Raw genomic sequence first — 20,920 nt, forward strand, 5'->3', positions numbered from 1 at the left:
TATAAAAATAGAGGTCTTTTCTCCTTCTCGGTGACTCTCTCTCTCTCTCTCTCAATCTCTTTTTCTCTCTTGGGAGTGTTTACACACAGAGAGATTGTGTGTAGAATCCCACTTCCCAAAAAATCACGGAAAATCACATTCCTTTGTATAGCGGGAAACCAATAATAATATTATATTGAAGAAACCACCGACCTTGTTCTTCTTCTTCTACTCGGGTTTTTATTCTTTTGCTCATAAATTCACCGTTACTCATTGCCACTCAAAACAAACATCTCGCTCCGTGATTCCAAAATCGCCAATATCACACATTGGTTTGTCTTTTTTATCTTTTATCTTTTCTGGGTTTTGTTTGTTTTGCAATTATTATCTATGTGCAATTCTCATATTTTTATTCTCATTTTGATGTTGTGTGTGTTGTGTGAGTCGGTTACTAAGAGTTAGATCCAAATAGGGTATTAAAAGGGTGGTTCTGTGTTTTGTGTTTTTTGGGTAATGTTAATTTTGTGATATTCTTTTTCTGGGTGATCCTTATTTTATGCTTTCTTTCTATAATGGTGTTTGGATCAAATTTCTTTTCTTTTTTGTTTGTATTATTGTTTTAAGATGAGTGAGAAATGTGTTTCTTTGGATCTTTTAATCTTAGTTTGGTACTTTGTGTTTGATGTAATGCTCAAAAGCATGTCCTGACAAAGTTATGGAACATCTATAGTTTGTATTGTTTATTGAAGGTTACTGTTCTACAGCAACTTCTTGGATATAATATTGGAATTACCTCAAAATGTATCAGTTTTATACATTAAATTTATGATGTTTATGACATTATTATTGATTCTCGTGATGATCAGGGTCTGATGACTATGAATTTCCTTGATTATTTCACCCAAAAAAAAAAAACCTTAAATTTTGTTAGCAAACCTCAAATTTTCAAATAAGGTTTTTGAATGCTTTAATTTTTACCTGTATAATTAGCTCCAATCTTGGAGACTAACTGGTAAGTTTTGCTGTGTTGTGTGATATTAAAGAGAAGCATGAAATATCAAGTTCAATTGTTAGAATAAAAACTGCTGTTGGTCATTATGGGAGAAATAGTTGTGTGTATTATGCCCTCGATTAGATGAGCACGGAAGCATTGCTAGCTTAGAAAAGGACTTATATTGGTGCCATGGCATCAGCTGGTAGATTTCATTCACACTTTATCTGAAGAATGAGCATCTTTTTCTTTTGCCACCAATATCTGATGGGATTCATGCATCTAGCCCATTATTATGTAAACATGGTTTACCTAGACATCATCACCTAACTTAATTTAATTTCTCCCATGGGAAAAAACTAACTTTATTTTTAGGGAAAATTACAAATTACCCACCTTTGGTTTAGTTTGAGATTGAGTTGCCAACTTGTTGTTTAAAACGAGCACTATGTTCACTTGTGGTATAAGTTTTTTTGCTTCTAGTTCATGAGTATTCAGATTGTAATAAGGTTGTTACTGGGTTTCTCTTTGAGACACGTGATATACATATGCAAATTTTGATGATTTGGGTCTTAAAAAATATATTAGAAGTACTTTGTGTTTGATGTAATGCTCAAATCAAAACTATAGGCGAATAAAGTGTGATTAACACTTATTTTTCTGGTAACATAGTTTTTTAGGTGTAAGAAACTTACATGTCTTTCTGAGTTTACTCAACCAAAGCAAGAACTGCTCTAGATTAACTCTTTAGAAGGATGGATTTAATTTGGTTCTGTGGCTTGATTTTTCTTTTTTTTTTCACAAAAATTACTGCAGTATTGTTTCCATTTTCTTGAAATTTAATCATTCTGTTGTATAAATGATAGTGCACAGTATGAGACAGTGTTGTTTTTCTTTTCTGCTTATTCTATTGAAAAAATTGACAAATTTTCCTTTGCTTTGGTGGGGTTCATCTCAAACTTTGATGACTTGTCTCTATTCTGTTTAATTTACCTACTTTAAATATAATCAAAATCATTTTTGATCTCTCAAATCAACTAGTACAGACCAATGCTACATATTTCTGAGAGAAAACTCCGAAAGTTTTCTTTTCTTCATTGGATATTGTAATACTTTTTCAATTAAAGCTCTCCATTTCATAGTCAAGAATCCTTGGAATATTGCTTATGTTATTCACGCAGATTAATACTGTATATAGTTTATAATTGCAAATTCTTACTTTTATCTTTTCACAGTGACTTAAAATTTTTGGTTTTCAGTTTTCGCCTTATATGTTTTCAAATTTGTTCATGTTGGTGCTTTATCTGTTTTTTGTAATCAGAGGGAACCAGCATATGTTCAATGGATCAAGATACTTCTAGTGCTGATTCACATCAGAAACGAGGTGTTCTCTTAAAAGATCAAGTTCGATTGGTTAAGAGAAAGGACTGTGATCGCTATGAGATTGCTTCAATCCATGATCCTTTGTCATTTGAGAAGGGTTTCTTTGTGGTGATCCGTGCATGCCAATTGTTAGCCCAAAAGAATGAGGGAATAATACTGGTAGGCGTGGCAGGTCCTTCTGGTGCTGGAAAGACAGTGTTTACAGAAAAGATACTCAGTTTTATGCCCAGTGTTGCTGTTATTTCAATGGATAATTATAATGATGCTAGCCGGATTGTTGATGGCAACTTTGACGGTAAACCCTCTTTCTTACTCATTTTCTTCTTTTACAGAGCTTTTTCAATAATTTTATTGGTTGGCTATTCTCTGGAAGTAACTGTAATATCTGAGATGTTCTTGCATAAGCCTTGCAGGATAATATCTGTAATTGTGTCTTGGTAGTCATATGAATGTCAATATCCAAACTTGTGAGTAAACTTTTTTTTCATTGGTAAGTTACACACACCTGTAGGTTTTGAACCCATGACCTTACCCTCCATTCCATAATAAAGGGAGGACGAAGTGCCAGTTGAGCTAGAGCTCATTGGTGAAACTTGTGAGGAAACTAATCAATTGAGTGACTTAAGTCTCAGGTCAGACCGATGCAGAGCATTGACATATGCATTTTTATTTACATTACAGTTTTAAGTCTCAGAGCTTGAATATTGTTGGCTTGATTGATTGCTCATTTTCTTCTGTGGTTCTGTTTCATCCATAAATTCTTTCCCTATTACCAACACACTTTCACACACATTGTCTATGGATTTGTGAGTGTGTGTGCACGCATGTATTTTTGAATTCTAATGAAATGCTTGCTGTTCAAACAAATTTTTATATATTCACAAATTGGATGGAGAAAACATCCATGAAGTTTTTCAATATCAGATGATGTTAATTAATCTGGTCACCATTGTCCCTTTGGAAAGCTCCTCAGCTTCATTAGCCATTGGCCACTGGGGACTGATATTTTCCTTGACCCCAGTAGCAGCCTCCTATATATGTATCTGTTCTCTGGTTCATCTTTACAGTTGCTTGTTTGTGTTATTTCATTGTCTCTATTCAGCCAACCGACACACATATTTTGTGTTCATAGTTCATATGCGATTTGTATCCCTTGTGCTAAAACTCTTATGCGATTTGGATCCCTTGTAGTACTTTAACTCTTACAAGGTACCCCTTCAAAGGTTTACTTCACTACAAGAATTGTGTAGAGGGTGATCATTTTGGATTGTAGACTGTCTTCTGAAATTATTTCTCTAGATTGCTTCATGATGTGGGTTACTTGACATCAGCAAAATGAATTGATGAGTTGGTTTGTCCTGCTCTACCAAATTTGATGCTGGACAAACCAAACTGATGCAACAATAAAATTAAATAACAAAAATTTAGGATAAATAACTCAAGAGTCAAGTACTTAGGCCTGCTTGGTGTCAGTACCTAGGCCTACTTGGAGTTAGCACCAAGTTAGTGAAAACCTTCAATAGTTAACACTTAGGGTCTTTTTGGTGGGTGATGGAAAAGTGGGACGATAGAAAATATTTTAGTTTTCTCTGATGATGTTTGGTTGGAAGGATGGAAAAGTAGAAGGTTAGAAAATTCATTTATTTGGTTGAGAAGAAAAATAAGAAGATAGAAAATATTGTTTGTATAAATTTACTCTCATACCCATATTATATAATAGAAGAAATAATTTTTTTTGGTAATCATAAAATAAAATAATTTTTTTCCATTATATTATATATATTTTTCTTGTATTAGAGGTGAAAGACATAAAAAAAAAAACCCAAGTTAACACACAGTGGGTGGGAGGGGTGTTTTCTCAAGATTGGAGAGAGGATTTTGGTGGGCTTGGGGAGAAAACACCTGGGCCCACCAAAATCCCTCCCCCTCTTAACTCCTAACCAAATAACCCCCTCCATTTTTTTTCTCCTATTTTTCTCTCCCTCTTTTCCATCCCTACTAAAATCACCCCAACCAAATGGGACCTTAGGATTGGCCAAAGTCAGTACTAGACCATTGGGGAGTTTTAAGAGAAGTTTTATTCATCATCAAAATAATTCCGTATTCACAGGAATACATTATGCTCCTTATATATACTACTAAACTCTAATTCTAACCGACATAGGAAAATCCTAGTTCTAATTGACTTAGAAACCTAAATTTAAATAACTTGAGAAATCTCAATTATTGAATTACAAAAATAACCTTGAGTCTAGGACATTAAAAAAATACTAATAATCTAAATAATAACTAAATCTAACTCACCAATAAAAATATAATTGACATCCAAATTAAATAAAACTAAATATTTCTTTGCGCTTGCCACATCAATTGGTCTGTGTTTTATTTGTGCTTAAGCCTTGAATCCTTGATACTTGGAAGTTGAAACATTTGTACAACAACAAGACTTAATCCCAAAATTTTGGGGTTGACTATGGATCCTCAACAGATTTTACTTAGGGTCGGCCCCATGCATTCTTTTCCTTCATTCTGTTCTATATGAAGTCATATTCTCTATTACTCCCTTAGCTGATAAGTCCTTTTTAATTACTTCTACTAATATTATTTTGGGTCTTCCTCTAATTTTTTTAATTGCCTAAACTTGGATTAACTTACTCTTTCTTACCGGTGCATTAATTGGTCTCCTCTAAACATGATCAAACCGTTTCAAACGACTTTCTCTCATCTTTTTATCAATAGGAGCTACTCCTATCTTTAAGCTGATTTTCTCATTTTGAATCCTATCTTTCCATGTATTTCCACTTATCCATTTTAACATTCTTATTTATTTTATGAATGTGTTACCTCTTAAAAATCCAACATTCGGTATTATAGAGCATAGTTGGTCACATGACAGTCTTATAAAATTTTCCCTTTAACTTAATAGGTATTTTTCAATCGCACCATACTAATGCGCTTCTCCACTTCATCCACCTTATTCTTATCCTATTATTCACATCCTTTTCAATCTCTCCATCTTTAACTTAATAGATATCGAAAGCTCTCGCTATTTAGTATCTCTTGGCCATCGAGTTGTACCACCCCTTCAATTGTATTTCTAATTTTACTAAACTTACATTTCATGTATTTTGTTTTAGTCCCACTTAATCAGAAGCCTTTAGATTCTAGCATGTCCCACCAAATTTCTAACTTGGCACTAACTCTACTTCTAGTTTCATTCACTAAACTATATCATTTGCAAATATCATTTGCAAAAAGCATACACCAACAGACTTCCTCTTGAATCAATTTAGTGAGCTCATTTATCACTAGTGCAAAGAGATATGGACTTAATGCTAACTCTTAATGCAAACCTATTTTGATAAGAAACTTACTTGTAATTCCTCCACTTGTTTTCACACTAGTTACAACTTCAGCATACATATCTTTAATCAACTTAATATATGTTAGAGGAACTCTTTTCTTTTCCAAAACTGACCACATGACCTCTCTAGGGACCCTATTATATGCTTTCTCTAGATCATTAAAAACCTTATGAAGATCTAGAAGCCTCTCTATATTTTTCCATTAGATGTCTAAGTGAGAAAATAGCTTTCATGGTAGAATGTCTTAGCATAAAACCAAATTGACTATCTAATATTGTTGTTTCATGTCTTAACCTATGTTCAATCACTCTTTCCAAAGTTTTATAGTGTGACTCATAAGTTTATTTAACAATAATTTGTACATTTTGTAATACCCGCTTGTTCTTGTGAATAGGAATTTGAGTACTTCTCCTCCACTCACTAGGCATTATGTGAATACTTAAGATCTTATTGAATTGGTTTGTCAACCATCATACACCCACATCACACAAGCACTTCCAAACTTCACTGGGGATTTCATCTAGTCCCACTTTTCCCATTTTCATCCCTCTTAATGCATCCTTTACCTCAGTCATCCTAATTATTCAAACAAATCTATTGTTTTTATCCTCCATTGGGTCACCCAAGTCGCTCCAATTTTTCATATGGTTTCCATTAAAAAATTTATCAAAATAGCTTTTTCATCTCTCCTTAATGTGATCTTCTTTTACTATCACTCTTTGATCTTTAATGTACCAGGCACCATTCAAGTCTCTTCTTTTCATTTCCCTTGTCTTAGGAAGTTTACAAATATACTTCTCTCCCTCTTTCATCCCCAACTTGTTATATAATTTATCATAAGCCCAACATTTAGCCTACATTTAGCCTCTCTCTTTAATTTAATTGTTGCTCGAAGCTCCGTATTCCACCACCAAGTCTCCTTAGTTGGTTTCCCACATCCTTTAGATTCTCCAAGTATGTTTTTAGCCACTCTTTTAATACAAGTAGCCATTTCATTCCACATCTTATCTACATCTTTGTCTAAATTCCACTTTCCTTCTTTGATTATTTTATCTTTAAACACATCTTGCCTCTCCCTTAAACCTCTTAATCCTTGGGTTTCTTTGTCTCTTTGTCTAATATCTCTTCTTTTCCATCTTCTAATAAAAATATCTAGTACCACCACTCTATGTTGAGTGGTTACACTCTCTCCTAGTATCACCTTACAATCTTTACAACGTCTACTATCTACTTTTCAAGTAAGGATCTGTGTTATTTTCATTAATTTTTCATGCCTACAGTATCACTTCAGGCTGGATACTGATTCTTTGTCACCTCTCCCAAACCCCACAGAAAGTGGGAGGTTTGTGCACTTGGTACAACCTTTTTAGGAAAAACATGAAAATTGCAACTTCTTTCAAATATTATTTCTATCTTTTTCATATATTATTTCTATCTTTTTCATATCATAGGATGCTGAACAAAAGCTCCATCACTGTGTCTGTTTTCCAATTCTTTTCTAATATGGTCAGGCAAAAACCTCGTTGTAAGATTGGGTCATCTTCAGTCGATATGTGGAGCCTGATTTAATGATTGTTTCATGGTTAGGATTCTTAGGTTGTAAGTTTTGTAGTCTTGGCCCTTGGTGCTGTCCCTAACTAGCCTATTTTCTGCCTTGATTGTTGGTTTTTAGTGAATGAACATATCTGTAAAGTATTCCACATGGTATATAAACGTATTGTTTCCAAATTTTGTTTGGTTTCAAGGAAATTTTATTTAAAGTTAAGTAGTACTTTTGCACACTTGCAAGAAGTGAGCATGCATGTGTATTTTTTGTAAAGCTGACATGACAATATTACCAAATTCCATCAAATAGTGTGTTTTGGAAATCACTTATAATTGTAAATATCTAACCAGAGTAAGCTAACAGTTTCAAGTTGGGAAATAAGACACAGCATAACTCTGTTGGTTCTAATGTCTTTATGAAACAGATCCACGCTTGACAGACTATGACACCTTGCTCCAGAATGTCCATGATTTAAAGGCAGGAAAGCAGGTCCAGGTTCCAATTTATGATTTCAAGTCTAGCTCCCGCACGGGATACAGGTACTTGCTCATGCATCTAATACTTCTAAGTTTGGTAATATGTATGGGTCTTCTCATTCTTTGAGTAAGCTGTTTTAAATTATACTGTTTCATGATAGCTGAAGGAACAATACATGGAGACTTTAGATGTGAATTTTAAGAGTCCCAAGTATTCTAAGCCTAGAGGTTGAGCCTTGGTGCGATGGTAAGTGCCTTCCACCAAAAGCAACAAGTCGCAAGTTCAAGTCTAGGAATTAGCCTCTCCAAAAAAAAAAATAAATAAATAAAAATTGTGGTAAGGCTACCTACCATGACCTCTCTTAGAACTGGCAAAAGTGAGAGCTTTGTGCATTGGGTACGACATTTTTTGTTCAAGGGAGAGCGACTAATGAATTGGTAATAAAATGTAAGTTGATCCAAGATTCCAAGTTAAGGTAATTTAAAAAGGTAAAGGAAGCCCTAAAATAACATTAGTAGAATTAATAAAAATTGACTTATCAATTAAGGGGGTAACAAAGAATACGACTTCAGATAGAACTTAATAAAGGAAAAGAATACATGTGACTGACCCCAAATAATCTATTGAGGATCTATAGCCAACCCCAAAAATTTGGGATAAAGACTTGTTATTGTTGTTGTTTGCAAGTATTCAAAGCTAACAATGGAGTTTTTCATCTTTTTCATTCGGAATGATGAACATAATGACATCCTGAGTTTTTCTGTTATCAGACTTAAAAAGTAGTGGTTATTGTGTTCTTTCATATACTTATATATTGTAAGGTAGGGGATTGGGACCATGCCAATTTTGCAACCTCTTTCATTATTGAAAAGATCTATATTTTGTATTCTGAACCACCTCCCCACCCAAGAACCAAAAAGATAAGGAAATTCAACTCTGATTGGGTAATATATCCTCTCTATATCTTGAAATCAAAAGCCATATTCAACTCTGATTCTGCTAATGTATATGGTTTTCCAAAACTTTTTTTTGAATATATATTTTCTGGTTAAATTTCTACAACTCTTTCATACTCACCTGGTAAGTATCTAAATGCATATATCTATGACAGGACACTTGAAGTCCCAACCTCCCGCATTGTGATCATTGAGGGCATCTATGCTTTGAGTGAAAGGTTGCGACCTCTACTGGACCTTCGTGTGTCTGTAACTGGTGGAGTTCACTTCGACCTCGTCAAACGGGTTTTACGGGATATACAACGTGCTGGCCAAGAACCAGAAGAGATAATTCATCAAATATCTGAAACGGTTTGTTCCAACCTCCCCCCCCCCCTCTTCCTTTTAATTGTTATATTTAAGAATTATAACTTTTTTGGAAGTTCTCAAGTATACTTTTATCAACAGGTATATCCAATGTACAAGGCCTTTATCGAGCCAGATCTACAAACAGCACATATTAAAATCATCAACAAATTCAATCCTTTTACTGGATTTCAGAGTCCTACTTATATATTAAAGGTTATTATCTATGTTATTCATACTTTACTTCTTATTTTTCGCTTTTATCAATGGTTCTCAAATACTACATCTTTGTCTACATTGATAACTGAGTGCTACCTTTTATTGTAGTCAACAAGGATGGTGACTGAGGACAAAGTCAAGGCTGTTTTCAGTGAAAATCATACTGAAACAATGGAACAGACTTATGATATATATCTTCTGCCACCTGGTGAAGATCCAGAATCTTGCCAATCATATTTACGGATGCGGAATAAAGATGGAAAATACAGTCTCATGTTTGAGGTTTGCCTCTTAAAAACCAATTATTATTGTTCCTATTACTGTGCATCCTGACTATTTTAGTGCCTAGCATATTTTGAGAAATAACACTGTTTTTTATGGCTGTGTATTTTGACTTGTTTGTTTAGTAAGGGTATGGTCCTAGAAATAGCTTCATATAAAAAGGATTTCATGTTTCTGTTGCTGTTACAGATTGTGGAGAAATTCAATTTCAGTTTCTTCCTATCTTTATTTCAACACTAAATGAAATCTTCTCTCTTACCTATTGAAACCCTTAACCCTCATGTACTTTCTCTATCAAATAGCAATAAAAAACTCATCAAACCCTAGCCAATTTTAAGCCCTAACGCATTCTTCTACAACTCTAAACCCTAGATCCATAAATTCTCTTAAACCTTAGCACACCACAATCACATATAGAAAAATTCCCCAATTTGTTCTAGGTCAAAATTTATACATGCACATCCCCAAAATGAATGTAAATAGGCTCACCTACGTGCATGTAAGGAGCAGAAGATGAATTTGAGGGATAAGCAAGACAAGTTTTTTTGTGCTAAGTCAATTCTTGCCATCAGAATAGATTCTCATTAAAAATTCCAGTCTACAGTTTTATTTTTAACATTCTCTTGTAGTTTTTTTTTTTACTTTTACAGACCTCCTTGTTACTGCATTACATTCTCTGTCAAAATATGATGCTTGGAAGTCCTAAGGAATGTCACTTTCTCTTATACATGATAAGGCTAGAAGCTTTGTGTTAGAATATGATGTCACCATTTATGAAAGCCAGTTTGACCTTGAGATAATGGGATAAGTTTCCCTTATCCTTGGCATCCCACCTTTCAGTGGCTCCCCATACTTGCTAAAAATTGTTTTGATAAATGGAAGGCAAAACTCTATTGTTGGTATGGTATTACCTAATCGATGGCTTGTACTTCTATTTTTCAGGAATGGGTGACTGATAATCCATTTGTCATTTCACCAAGAATTACGTTTGAGGTCAGTGTTCGTCTTCTTGGTGGGCTAATGGCCTTGGGATACACAATAGCATCTATCCTTAAGAGAAGCAGCCATGTATTCTCAGATGATAGGGTCTCTGTAAAAATTGATTGGCTAGAGCAAGTAAATCGTCATTATGTTCAGGTACCTCTATATTTTTGCACCTTCATCTATTAATTACTTAATAATCAGATAGGGTTCTACGAATATTGTAAACTTTTAGTTCTATCTAACCTATGCTTAGGCATATGCTTCAATTCTCTTTAATATGGCTATCTGTAGCTGGGCTGTGCCAGTTTTGTCTGGACCTGTACCATGAACATTCTTAGTGTAGGCCAACATCTGGCCTTACCTTAGAACCTGGTACTATCGGCCAAGGCCCAACCCTAAGGGGAAAAGTATTGGCCTGGCCCAGCCTGGACTGGCTCATGGAGTTGTTATTGCCTAATCTTTCATTTCAGTAAAAATCTTTGTTGTACTTTGTTGTCAATTGTGATGCAGCATAAGTGGTTGAGGCTAAGGTATAAATCTATGATACTCAGATGTTATAGTTTCTGATTATGGTGCTTAATGCAACTCTTAAATCATTCATTTTCTGAGCTCTCTTTGAAGCCCTCTATTTGGGCTCTGCACAAGTCTAAATTTCTTGTTTTTTGGTAAAAAGGTGCAAGGAAAGGATCGCTTAGTTGTAAAATGTGTTGCCGAGCAGCTGGGATTGGAAGGTTCATATGTTCCTCGTACTTATATCGAACAAATTCAACTGGAAAAGCTTGTAAATGAGGTCATGGTATGAAAATTCCAAAACTTTAGAATGCCTTTCAATTCCATGCGTTGGTAGTTGTGATCTAATCATGCCACAGGCCCTGCCAGAAGATTTAAAGACAAAGCTCAGCCTGGATGAGGATCTGGTTTCAAGCCCCAAAGAAGCACTTTCTAGAGCCTCTGCAGATAGAGTTGCCATGAGAAATAAGCATCTTAAGAGGTGCACTTTTCTGGTCCTTTTCTCTAGTTATTCTTGTTGTGATTTAATACATAGATGTTGACACTGTATTCTGACTAGTGTGCTAGACAACCTAAGCTGGTTGATCAATGTCTGAGATCTACCAATTTGAGATTTGGATATATTTGTACGTGTTACGAGTGCTTTTCAATTGTTTGAGTTGGTAACTTGAATTTCAATTCAACTTTTAGCAGGTTATAAGCTATAATTCTGTGGATTTGAAATTGCAAAGAGCATGTCCATGTCTTTGCTTGGAATTTGGTTTTTCTTCGTCTCTGTGAAGTCATATGCAGTGCTGTGTCACCAAGGATGTATGGTCCATTTTTCTCTTTTGTCAGTTAGGAGTACAGCCTTAAAAGTAGAAACCAGCCTGGTGAGAACTCAAAGTGGTTTCTAGAATTAAAGTCTCTTGCTCTAGCAATACAGATTCTTTTCCATCTTGGCAACTTGTAATTTATCTTCTATGTTCTAAAAACAGATATTCATGCCAATCCGTTGCTAGACTTTCCATGTGATAAATTATATTCTCTCGTTATCTGATATCGTTATTGTCTTGAGAAACTAAGTAAAGATCACTTAGTCTTCCATACAAGATTAGTGTTTCCCTTAGATTCATATTTTATTGGAACTCATTTGAGGTGTGAAGATCTAGTTATGTCATAGACTGATACCAAAGACAATTTTGGACCATGTTCAAGAGAAGAAAGTCTGTTTCTAAAGGATTCTACGTCAAAACCAAATGGCCCAAAGCCTCAAAACAAGTTGTATGTGAGACTATGTGCACGTGCTTTATGAAATGAATTTCTTTACCACTCTAGGTTTTAAATCAACCACTGACAATTTCTCAAATCTTTTCTTTATCATTTTTTCTTCTTCTTTATCTTCAGTTAAAGTTTTCTGTCTTTGAGTGACAATGAGATTTTGAACAGTGGTATGTCACATTCGTATACAACCCAGAGGGACAAAAATCTGGCAAAGCTTTCTGGATATAGTGCCAACGGTCAAAGGTTTGATGATAGAAACTCGGAGTCCCCTTCAATGCCGGCGAATCAGGTAGACTTGCATTATTCTTAGTGCTTCTGATATTGTGCTTTTCCTACAATACTAGCAATCAATATATATATATATATATATTTGTCAATCTGCCTTTCTTTTTTTCTTTATTTATTTACTCATTTTTGCTAGGGGGTCTTTACTCAGCTTTTAGAACAAATTACCTCGCTGAATGATAGAATGGATGAATTTACAAATCGTATTGAAGAGATGAATTCGAAGTTAACCATCAAGAGAAATTCTCCCAGCCAACAAAACATGTCTGCTCAAGCTGACACCTGCAATGGCTCTGCTCCCACTTCTTACTTCATCTCTAGTTTAGGCAATGGTTCATTGACTGGATCTATAATGCCTAATTCATCATCTTCCTCCCAGTTGGCTAAGGAATCTCCTTTGATGGAAGAGGTATTAAAATAATCTCTTTATACCCCTACTATTTTTCCCCTCTGTTTTTATAGCTCTATGGGTTAATAACTATAAGAGACACGTTGAGATGAAATTGAGATGTTGCGCTGCTTGCTATGATGACACCTTACAATATTTGTGTTGTTTAGAATATAGTGTATATAACTAGAAAGTTATCAATTAATTCTTTTGGTAAGTTTGTAATTCAGTCAGGTTTATATATGCTCCTTTATTTGCAAACTCACACTGTTGCCAAAAAAAAAAAAAAAAATGAAAAGAGAATAAAAGTTGATTGACGAGCGAGGTTAGGTATTTTTTTTCATTGACTAGTTACTCTTTTTATAAATAAATAAATTTTATAATTATTAGATATTAGTCAGTTTGCACACACTTGGGTTTTGAACCCAGGTCTCTAGAATCAAGGCGATGGGGCTTTTACCTCCTGGCATTGGTCTAATTTGTGTTATAGTAATTGATATGTTGTGATAGCAACGATGTCACAACCACAACAAATTTTTCAAGTTTGAGGTGGCAGATTGTGATTAGTGCGACATTAGTTTAACATGGGACTGCCATTTACATCATTTTTATTGTACACCACTAACAACCTGTCATTTCAGCTGATACATAACTTGTAGTGGCTTCAGACTTACTAGTTGTGATAGATAGGAGATTATTTGTGAGAAAATTGTGCCACGTGGGAGAATTTATAGAAGAATGCATCCATTAAAAAATTATTCAGACTTACTAGTTGTGATAGATCAGACTTACTAGTTGTGAGAAAAGTGCCACGTGGGAGAGAATTAGATAGAATGAATGCAAAAAAAAAAAAAAAAAAAAAAAAAAAAAAAAAAGGATATTTACTATTAGATCAAAATACCAAAAACAATTGAGAGCTTGTAGAACAATATTCGTTATGAATGAGAAATTGCACACTGAAAGTTCAAGTTGTGGTGGGAGGTGCATTTCCTTTCATATTCTGATAATTTCTTGATCAGAAGAGACTTAACCATTTCATTTGGCTGTGGATCGTTCTTATTATGCTCTTGTAATTACATCCTCTATGTTTTGAACAAAGATTTGATCCTCAGGTTTATAAAAAGTTCTATAGTATTTTCATATCTAGTCTCCAAAAGTCATTTCCCAAATATGATTGCTTGTTGGCTGGTGATTCATTTTCATATTTTAAATTTGTTTGTGCCTCTGCTTTGAAACCAGATATCAGGTATTGCACGGGGACAACGTCAAATCATCCATCAGTTGGACAATCTTAACAATCTTGTCCGTGACAATTTAGGAGAGAGGTCTCGCCAAGTAAAAACAACAAACAAGAGAAGCATTATAGCTGATGTTGAACCCATCACAGTTATGCTCACATTAGCTGTTGGTGGTCTAGGAATCTTCCTGATTAAGGGATTTTTAACCCGAGTTTGATTCCTCCACCCAATAGACTTTTACAATCTAGTGAATCTTTTTTTTTTTCTTACTGTTTTGCAATTTTACCTTTAAGCTTAAGAAAGATAGTTGATTTAACAATGATGGATAGTCTTTAGAGGTAGTAGAGGCACATAGGAACTTTCAAGGTTCTCCTTGACCTTGAGGGTTTGTTTAAGGAAGGATGCCGGGGCCAATTTTGTAACGTTGGGGGCCTCCATTGTCATGTCAACAATGATTCATTTGCATTTTATGATATTTTCAAAGTTATAAAAAAAAAATCAAAAAAAAAAAAAATCAAAAGAGAAAAATCTACAAGTTAGTGAAGTACTGAATTTATATGAGTTAAGAAGTCCCCCACAAAGCCTAGTGCTCTATTTAAATGGATTAGGAGTAGTTTTAAATTGAAGGGACACTTGGCATAAATTTTGAACATGTGAAATTCAATTGGAATGACAATTAGTACAAAATTGAAGTATAATGAAATCTAATTTGTATCCTTTGTTGAGCTTCTGTTTTAATGCTATACTAAACAAGAATTACATGAAAACTCAATAAAATATTTCAATAACATGTTTAAAATTGAATACTAAAATAAATGGTAAAAATAAAAGAAATTTACTTAAAATATAGTTGATTATAATAAAACTTTAAGTTTTTATCAAAATCCAATTATAAGAATTAGTTATAAAACTATTTAGAATAAATAATAAAGCCTTTTGAATATCATCTTTTTTTCTAATAATTAAGTTTTAAAAAGAGTATAATTTTTTTTTTTTTTACTAAATTGAAATTTATACCAAATTAGGGTCATTTTGATTTGTACCTTAAAGTTCAAAATTTTGATCCATACCCCTAAAATTACGTGATGATTGGAGAAAGGGCCTTTTGTTCATAATTGTTAATCAAGTGTTTATTAAATACCACCTAAACATGTTATGTACGTTAGTTAGACCAATCAAATCGTTTAAATTCAATTAAATTACAAACAAAAACTTTAAAAATAAAGACCAAGATACATTGTTAATCCCTAAGGTTTCAAATGAGTGTTATTAATTTCTATTAGTTTCCATGTCTGTGTCTAATGGAGCAATGACATAACATTTTTTTTTTAATTACGTTTCAACCTTTTTGGTTTTTAATAAAACTAGTCGCTAACTTATGTGATGCACGGGCTAGTTAAATAAAAATATAATTAATCAACCACATGGTTTAAAAAAATAATAATAATAAAAAATTAAAAATTTAAAAAATTAAAAAAAAAAAAAGAACTAAAAGAACTGATAAGAGACTAATTTGTTCATCAAGTAATCAACCTAAGTGGCATCATAGCTCATGTACAAAAGTCGCTATTGCATTTCATGGCTGCATTCTTGTTAATAATGGGAATTGCCTATATAAAACTTGAAAAGGATCAAATGATAATATGGAAAATATTTCATAAATAACTTATTGATGACAAATATAGAGAGGGGACTTCTGTAAGTCATCAATGGAATTGGAATCAGCATCTCATTGCAAATAAAATATAGCTCAATATTAAAACTAAAAGTAAAGTTTCAATCATTCACTTTCTACAAAACAGTATCAAAACTATAAGTAGTTTACCTTGGTTTCAAATAGAAATTACTTGAAGAAACAACTACTTTGAATCATTATTTGAAAGAGGAGCGACATAAAAAACTAAAATAAGATGAAGTTCCTCGAACATAGCATCAGTGTCCAAGTTTAGCTCTATGTATAGCAACCAATTAGTCACTCCAATTAAAGCACAATGTTTGAAAGAATCTACCAAGTATCTTAGTCACTAACAATTTTCATCCACCTCCCTAGATCACTAAAATATACATCTAACTACCTTAACTTCAATATTGAATACAAAGACAGAGCCAAAATGTCTCATAAGAAAATGCATACAATAAAGAGCCTTGAAGCCAATAATATCCTCTAAATTACTTTGCATAAGAACAATCGATTTATTCTATAAAAAAAAATAAAAAATAAAAACCATTGAATGTTTTTTCCTAGTCCATTAGCAACAGAAAACTATTGAAGCTGTTATTATTAACCATAAAAAAAATTATTAAAAAAAAAAACTATTGAATGTGCTAAAAAAATTAGCCTACATATTAATATAGTTTTATGCCTTAGCTTTCCTAGTACATTAGCACTTGGCTAACAAACACAATCCAAACCAAACTTGAACTATGCTTAATGTCAAAATACTATATTTATAAGCCATGCGTCCAAACCCACTATCTTTATCAAAAGAAAAAAGATAAAAGACAACTCACCCTCGTGTTCTCCAAATCAAAAATCACATATAGACTGTTTCCCTTATAATAACATGCAAGTTGTAGTATCATAATAGGTCCAGCTGATCTTTTGCCACATAACATTTAGTCCCCACCAACACTTCCAACATCTTTTAAGCCTTAATAACGAACCTAGTAAGGGAGTTCATTATTGATGGCTTTTGTCAATGTTGGCAATGATCATGCAATTTTTATGTCCTAGCATTCTTCATTAGCCTTGCCATTCTTCAAAGTTCTCTAAATAGTTATCATTCATTATCTTTTTAGCTCAGTTAGAAACCATGCCAAAACTTATCATTCAAGGTTATATTAATTCTTTATCCAACCTTGACAAAATTTAACTCAACTAAAGCCTATCACATAAAAAGTCATGAACCTAATCTAACAATAAAAGCAAACAAAAGACTTAAGATCTTCTACAGTTATAATTTATTAAAAATTTATAACATCTTAGAAAAAAAGTTACTTTGGTTTAGATTTCTGTGTAGTTCATTGGTGTCTGTTTTTGTAATAAATGATGCCAAGAAATCAAAATTATTCTAAGCCTAAACTAAAAGTAGTCAAATATCAGAAAGAGCTTAAGTCTAGAAACACAAATTTACTACTCACATGATAGAGTAACCAACAATAAAATTACTAAATTTCATTACTTTTTTTTTAAAAAAAAAAAAAAAAAACTAAAGCAACAACTATTCAAACAAACCCAAAAATTATTCATTCATATTCCTAAGAGGAAATTTTAGAAACCCATCAAATTTCCCGTCATGCATGGGCTAAGCACAATTCAAAGAAAACAAACTAAAAAGCTCTACAACCATAACTTCATTGATGCAACTTTGATACCTATAAATTTAAACAAATTTTGTTATGTTAGAGAAAGAATAGAGAATCAAACATACCAAATTGTAATCAACCCACCAACAATTTTATCAACACAAATTAAGTTTGAATTCATGACATCCAAATTGTAATCAAATAGCACTGTAAAGAATTGAATACAAAACATTACCTCATGCAAAATAAAAAACATAAGCAAATACGAAAGTAAATTTGGAGTCCTATTTGGAGTTGGTTATAAAATTCCGAATATTGGAGGGCCTAACCAACAGAAGTTCAGATGAGTTAAGTTGTAGGTTTCACATTGTTAACATTTGACTTTTTTTACCATAGAACTATTTTTCCCCCCATATCAATATTCATATACCAAAATAGTAAATAAAATTGAAGTCTATATGACATGCCAAAGCATTAATAGTGAAACTAAAACAATTTCTAAACTTAACACATATGAAACAAACAAAGAATCAAACAAAGAACACCAAAAAATCTATTTGTATTTTCTAATAAAAGACCCAAGAAACCCAACCTTTACTACCAATCTTCAATAAAAAATAATTCCCATGATCGCAATTCAAATAAGAAACACATACCCACTTACAAAGCCATTGGTTTCTACTTAGAGAATTTTGTGGGGGATTTAGAGATACTTGAACTGAATCATTCAGCTTCTGTCAATATTAATATATTGTGAGGAAAGGAAGAGAGGAATGAAGGAAGACGGAGAGGATGCCATTAAAAAGCAGAACTCTGAAGATTTGAACTCTGAAAGGTTGAAACATTGAAGGGTTTCTGTTGAAAAACTAAAACGGTGATTTGTTTCGTCGAGGTATTGTGATGAGATAAAGGGAAAGGAACTGATAAGGGGAATTTTTTGACAAAATAAAAGTTGCTGATTGATCTCCAAAGACCCGTCAGCTCTATTATGCATACTGACGACTTCACGCAAGATGAAGCTGTCAGTCTCTAAGTTGAAGACTTCACAAAAGATGAAGCTGTTAGTCTCTAAGCTGAAGACTTCACGCAAGATGAAGCCATCAGTCTATAAGCTGAAGACTTCACAAAAGATGAAGCCGGCAGTCTCTAAACTGAAATCTTCACGCAAGACGAAGCTGTCAGTCTCTAAACTGAAGACTTCACGAAAGATGAAGCCGTCAGTCTTTAAGCTGAAGACTTCTCAAAAGATGAAGCTGTCAGTCTCTAAGCTGAAGACTTCACGCAAGATGAAGCTGAAGATGAAGCCGTCAGTCTTTAAGCTGAAGACTTCAAGCAAGATGAAGCTGTCAGTCTCTAAGCTGAAGACTTCACGCAAGTTGAAACCGTCAGTCTCTAAGCTAACGACTTCACACAAGATGAAGCTGTCAGTCTCTAAATTGAGGACTTCACACAAGATGAAGCCATTAAGCTGACGACTTCATCTTCTGACCTATTGGCATCTACGCCTAGATGGGGAGAAAGCTGAAGGCAGGAAAGGATCCCACGAGATATGTGTATTAATGAGTGATAAGGATAAATTTACAATATTAGAATCACCAATGAAAAGTGATGAAGCGAATATGGATAAAAATAATGCTTACTCATATAAGGCATAAGCTAACAGTTTTAGATAAAGCCATCAGGCATAAGCTAACGGTTACATGTAAAACCGTCAGCTTCCATTAGTAGGTGTCAACAAACGAAGTGTAGGGAGTCCGCAAAACGCACCTGAAGGCAGACGCCAGTAAGGCTGAAGGATGTAGGGTAAGCTGACAACCCTGATACAAGTTTACTTGCTGCCCACAATTGCATATATAAGGAAATGTCTTACTCTCCACGTTTGATACTACTTAAAAGGATTCTGCCAAATACGCCTAAAGAAAACTCTTATAAGGAAAAGACTTCTAGTCCAAGGAAGAAAGGTCAACCCTCTACTACTATAAAAGCCCCAATACCCTCACCAACCAAAGGACGCATAATTCACCCCAGTTCTGGTACTCTAGAGTTGTAAACAAGAGATTTCTCTAACTTGACCGTCGGAGGGTATTTGGCTGGTACCACACCGGTATTCCTCTTAAGGTTTTCAGCTTTTGTGTTGTGCAAGTTCTTGTCAGGAGCACGTGAGGACCGTGTGGCTCACTAGTGATTTTTTCGGCATCATCAGTTGGCGTCGTCTGTGGGAACAAAGCGCACTTTAGCCTATCGTTTCCCTAACAAAGAGTTGCATGGTACTTACTCGCTCAATGGCAACTACCAACAACGTTCAGGGAGATGAGCCACGACCCACTGCCTTGGAGAGGCAGGTCCAAACCCTCATGGCAGCAGTGGAACGTCTCACCAAACAGAATCAGGACCTTGAAGAACAACTATGGCAAAAGAATGCTGCTATGGATACCCAAAAGGAAAATCAAGAAGGTACCAGTGTCGAGCGAAGAGACCAAGAAGGGCCAGAAGGTAGTAATGCCCAAAGCAGACCAGAGTGACAAGATATGAGCCGTCCATCCGTCACTGATATGGCTCCACCCCACATTGTCGAGGAGATGCAGGCGATGAAGGAACAGATGGATGTCATGATGAACACCCTCAAAGGACGGGTGTCCAGCAACCTTGATGATCTGGTCCATCGAACCGACTCGCCGTTCACCGCGTTCGTCAACTCCTTCCCCCTTCCACCAAAATTCTGTATGCCACAGGTGGAAAACTACGACGGAAACAAAGACCCTCTAGATCATTTGGAGTCCTTCAAGACCCTGATGCACCTTCAAGGGGTACCCGACGAGATCATGTGCAGAGTTTTCCCCACCACGCTGAAGGGTCCTGTAAGGATATGGTTTAGTAGGCTGACACCTAACTCCATCAGTACTTTCAAGGAGCTAAGCGCCCAGTTTGCTTCGCACTTCATCGGGGGACACAGGTATAAGAAGTCTACAGCATGCTTGATAAGCATCAAGTAGCGGGAAGATAAGACGCAAAGGACTTACATAGCACGCTTTAACAAAGAGGCGCTTTCAATCGATGAAGCTGACGACAAGATACTTGTATCCGCTTTCACAAATGGGCTTCGGAAGGGTAAGTTCCTATTTTCACTATACAAGAACAACCCGAAGACTATGTCAGACGTACTTTACAGGGAAACCAAGTACATGAATGCTAAAGACGCGCTTTTGACTCGAGAGAAGAGAGAAAGGTAGGAGGATACGCGACAGGACAAAGGGCAAAAGATGGCAAGAACTGGAGACGCTGGACGGACAATAGCTACAGCACCCGTGGAACACCAAACACCTATGGAAGTACTACCAGTAAAAAGGATGGCATGAAGAGCACCCCTTTATTTCTAGTTTACCTTAGTGAATTTTAGTTATAC

General features: G+C 34.6%; 1 protein-coding gene across 7 annotated transcripts; it reads left to right on the forward strand.

Moving 5' to 3' along the window:
• The first annotated feature begins 8 nt into the window (after window positions 1-8).
• Window positions 9-14,803, forward strand: LOC115981985 (inorganic pyrophosphatase TTM2-like). Of its 7 annotated transcripts, none has more exons than XM_031104451.1 (12): window positions 9-311; window positions 2,292-2,648; window positions 7,689-7,803; window positions 8,853-9,048; window positions 9,145-9,258; window positions 9,370-9,543; window positions 10,486-10,680; window positions 11,201-11,323; window positions 11,397-11,518; window positions 12,466-12,589; window positions 12,737-12,994; window positions 14,213-14,803. In XM_031104451.1, the coding sequence occupies exons 2-12, from the start codon at window positions 2,312-2,314 to the stop codon at window positions 14,426-14,428; spliced, it is 1,974 nt and encodes a 657-aa protein (XP_030960311.1). In that variant the 5' UTR covers window positions 9-311; window positions 2,292-2,311; the 3' UTR covers window positions 14,429-14,803. The 7 variants fall into 7 exon arrangements, 5 of the variants coding, with proteins under 5 accessions (XP_030960311.1, XP_030960310.1, XP_030960313.1 ...); XM_031104450.1 differs by having other exon boundaries at window positions 12,722-12,994; window positions 14,213-14,801; XR_004089496.1 differs by lacking the exons at window positions 12,737-12,994; window positions 14,213-14,803 and adding an exon at window positions 11,731-11,909 and having other exon boundaries at window positions 12,466-12,546.
• The last annotated feature ends 6,117 nt before the right edge of the window (window positions 14,804-20,920 follow it).

Source organism: Quercus lobata, chromosome 3 (assembly GCF_001633185.2).
Source record: "Quercus lobata isolate SW786 chromosome 3, ValleyOak3.0 Primary Assembly, whole genome shotgun sequence".
NCBI classification, from domain to species: domain Eukaryota; kingdom Viridiplantae; phylum Streptophyta; class Magnoliopsida; order Fagales; family Fagaceae; genus Quercus; species Quercus lobata.

Coding starts and splice junctions, on each gene's coding strand:
- LOC115981985 (XM_031104450.1), top strand. CDS start 2,312: ATGGATCAAGATACTTCTAGTGCTGATTCACATCAGAAACGAGGTGTT. Junction 10,681..11,200: donor TAAATCGTCATTATGTTCAG/GTACCTCTATAT, acceptor TTTGGTAAAAAG/GTGCAAGGAAAGGATCGCTT. Junction 11,519..12,465: donor AGAAATAAGCATCTTAAGAG/GTGCACTTTTCT, acceptor GATTTTGAACAG/TGGTATGTCACATTCGTATA.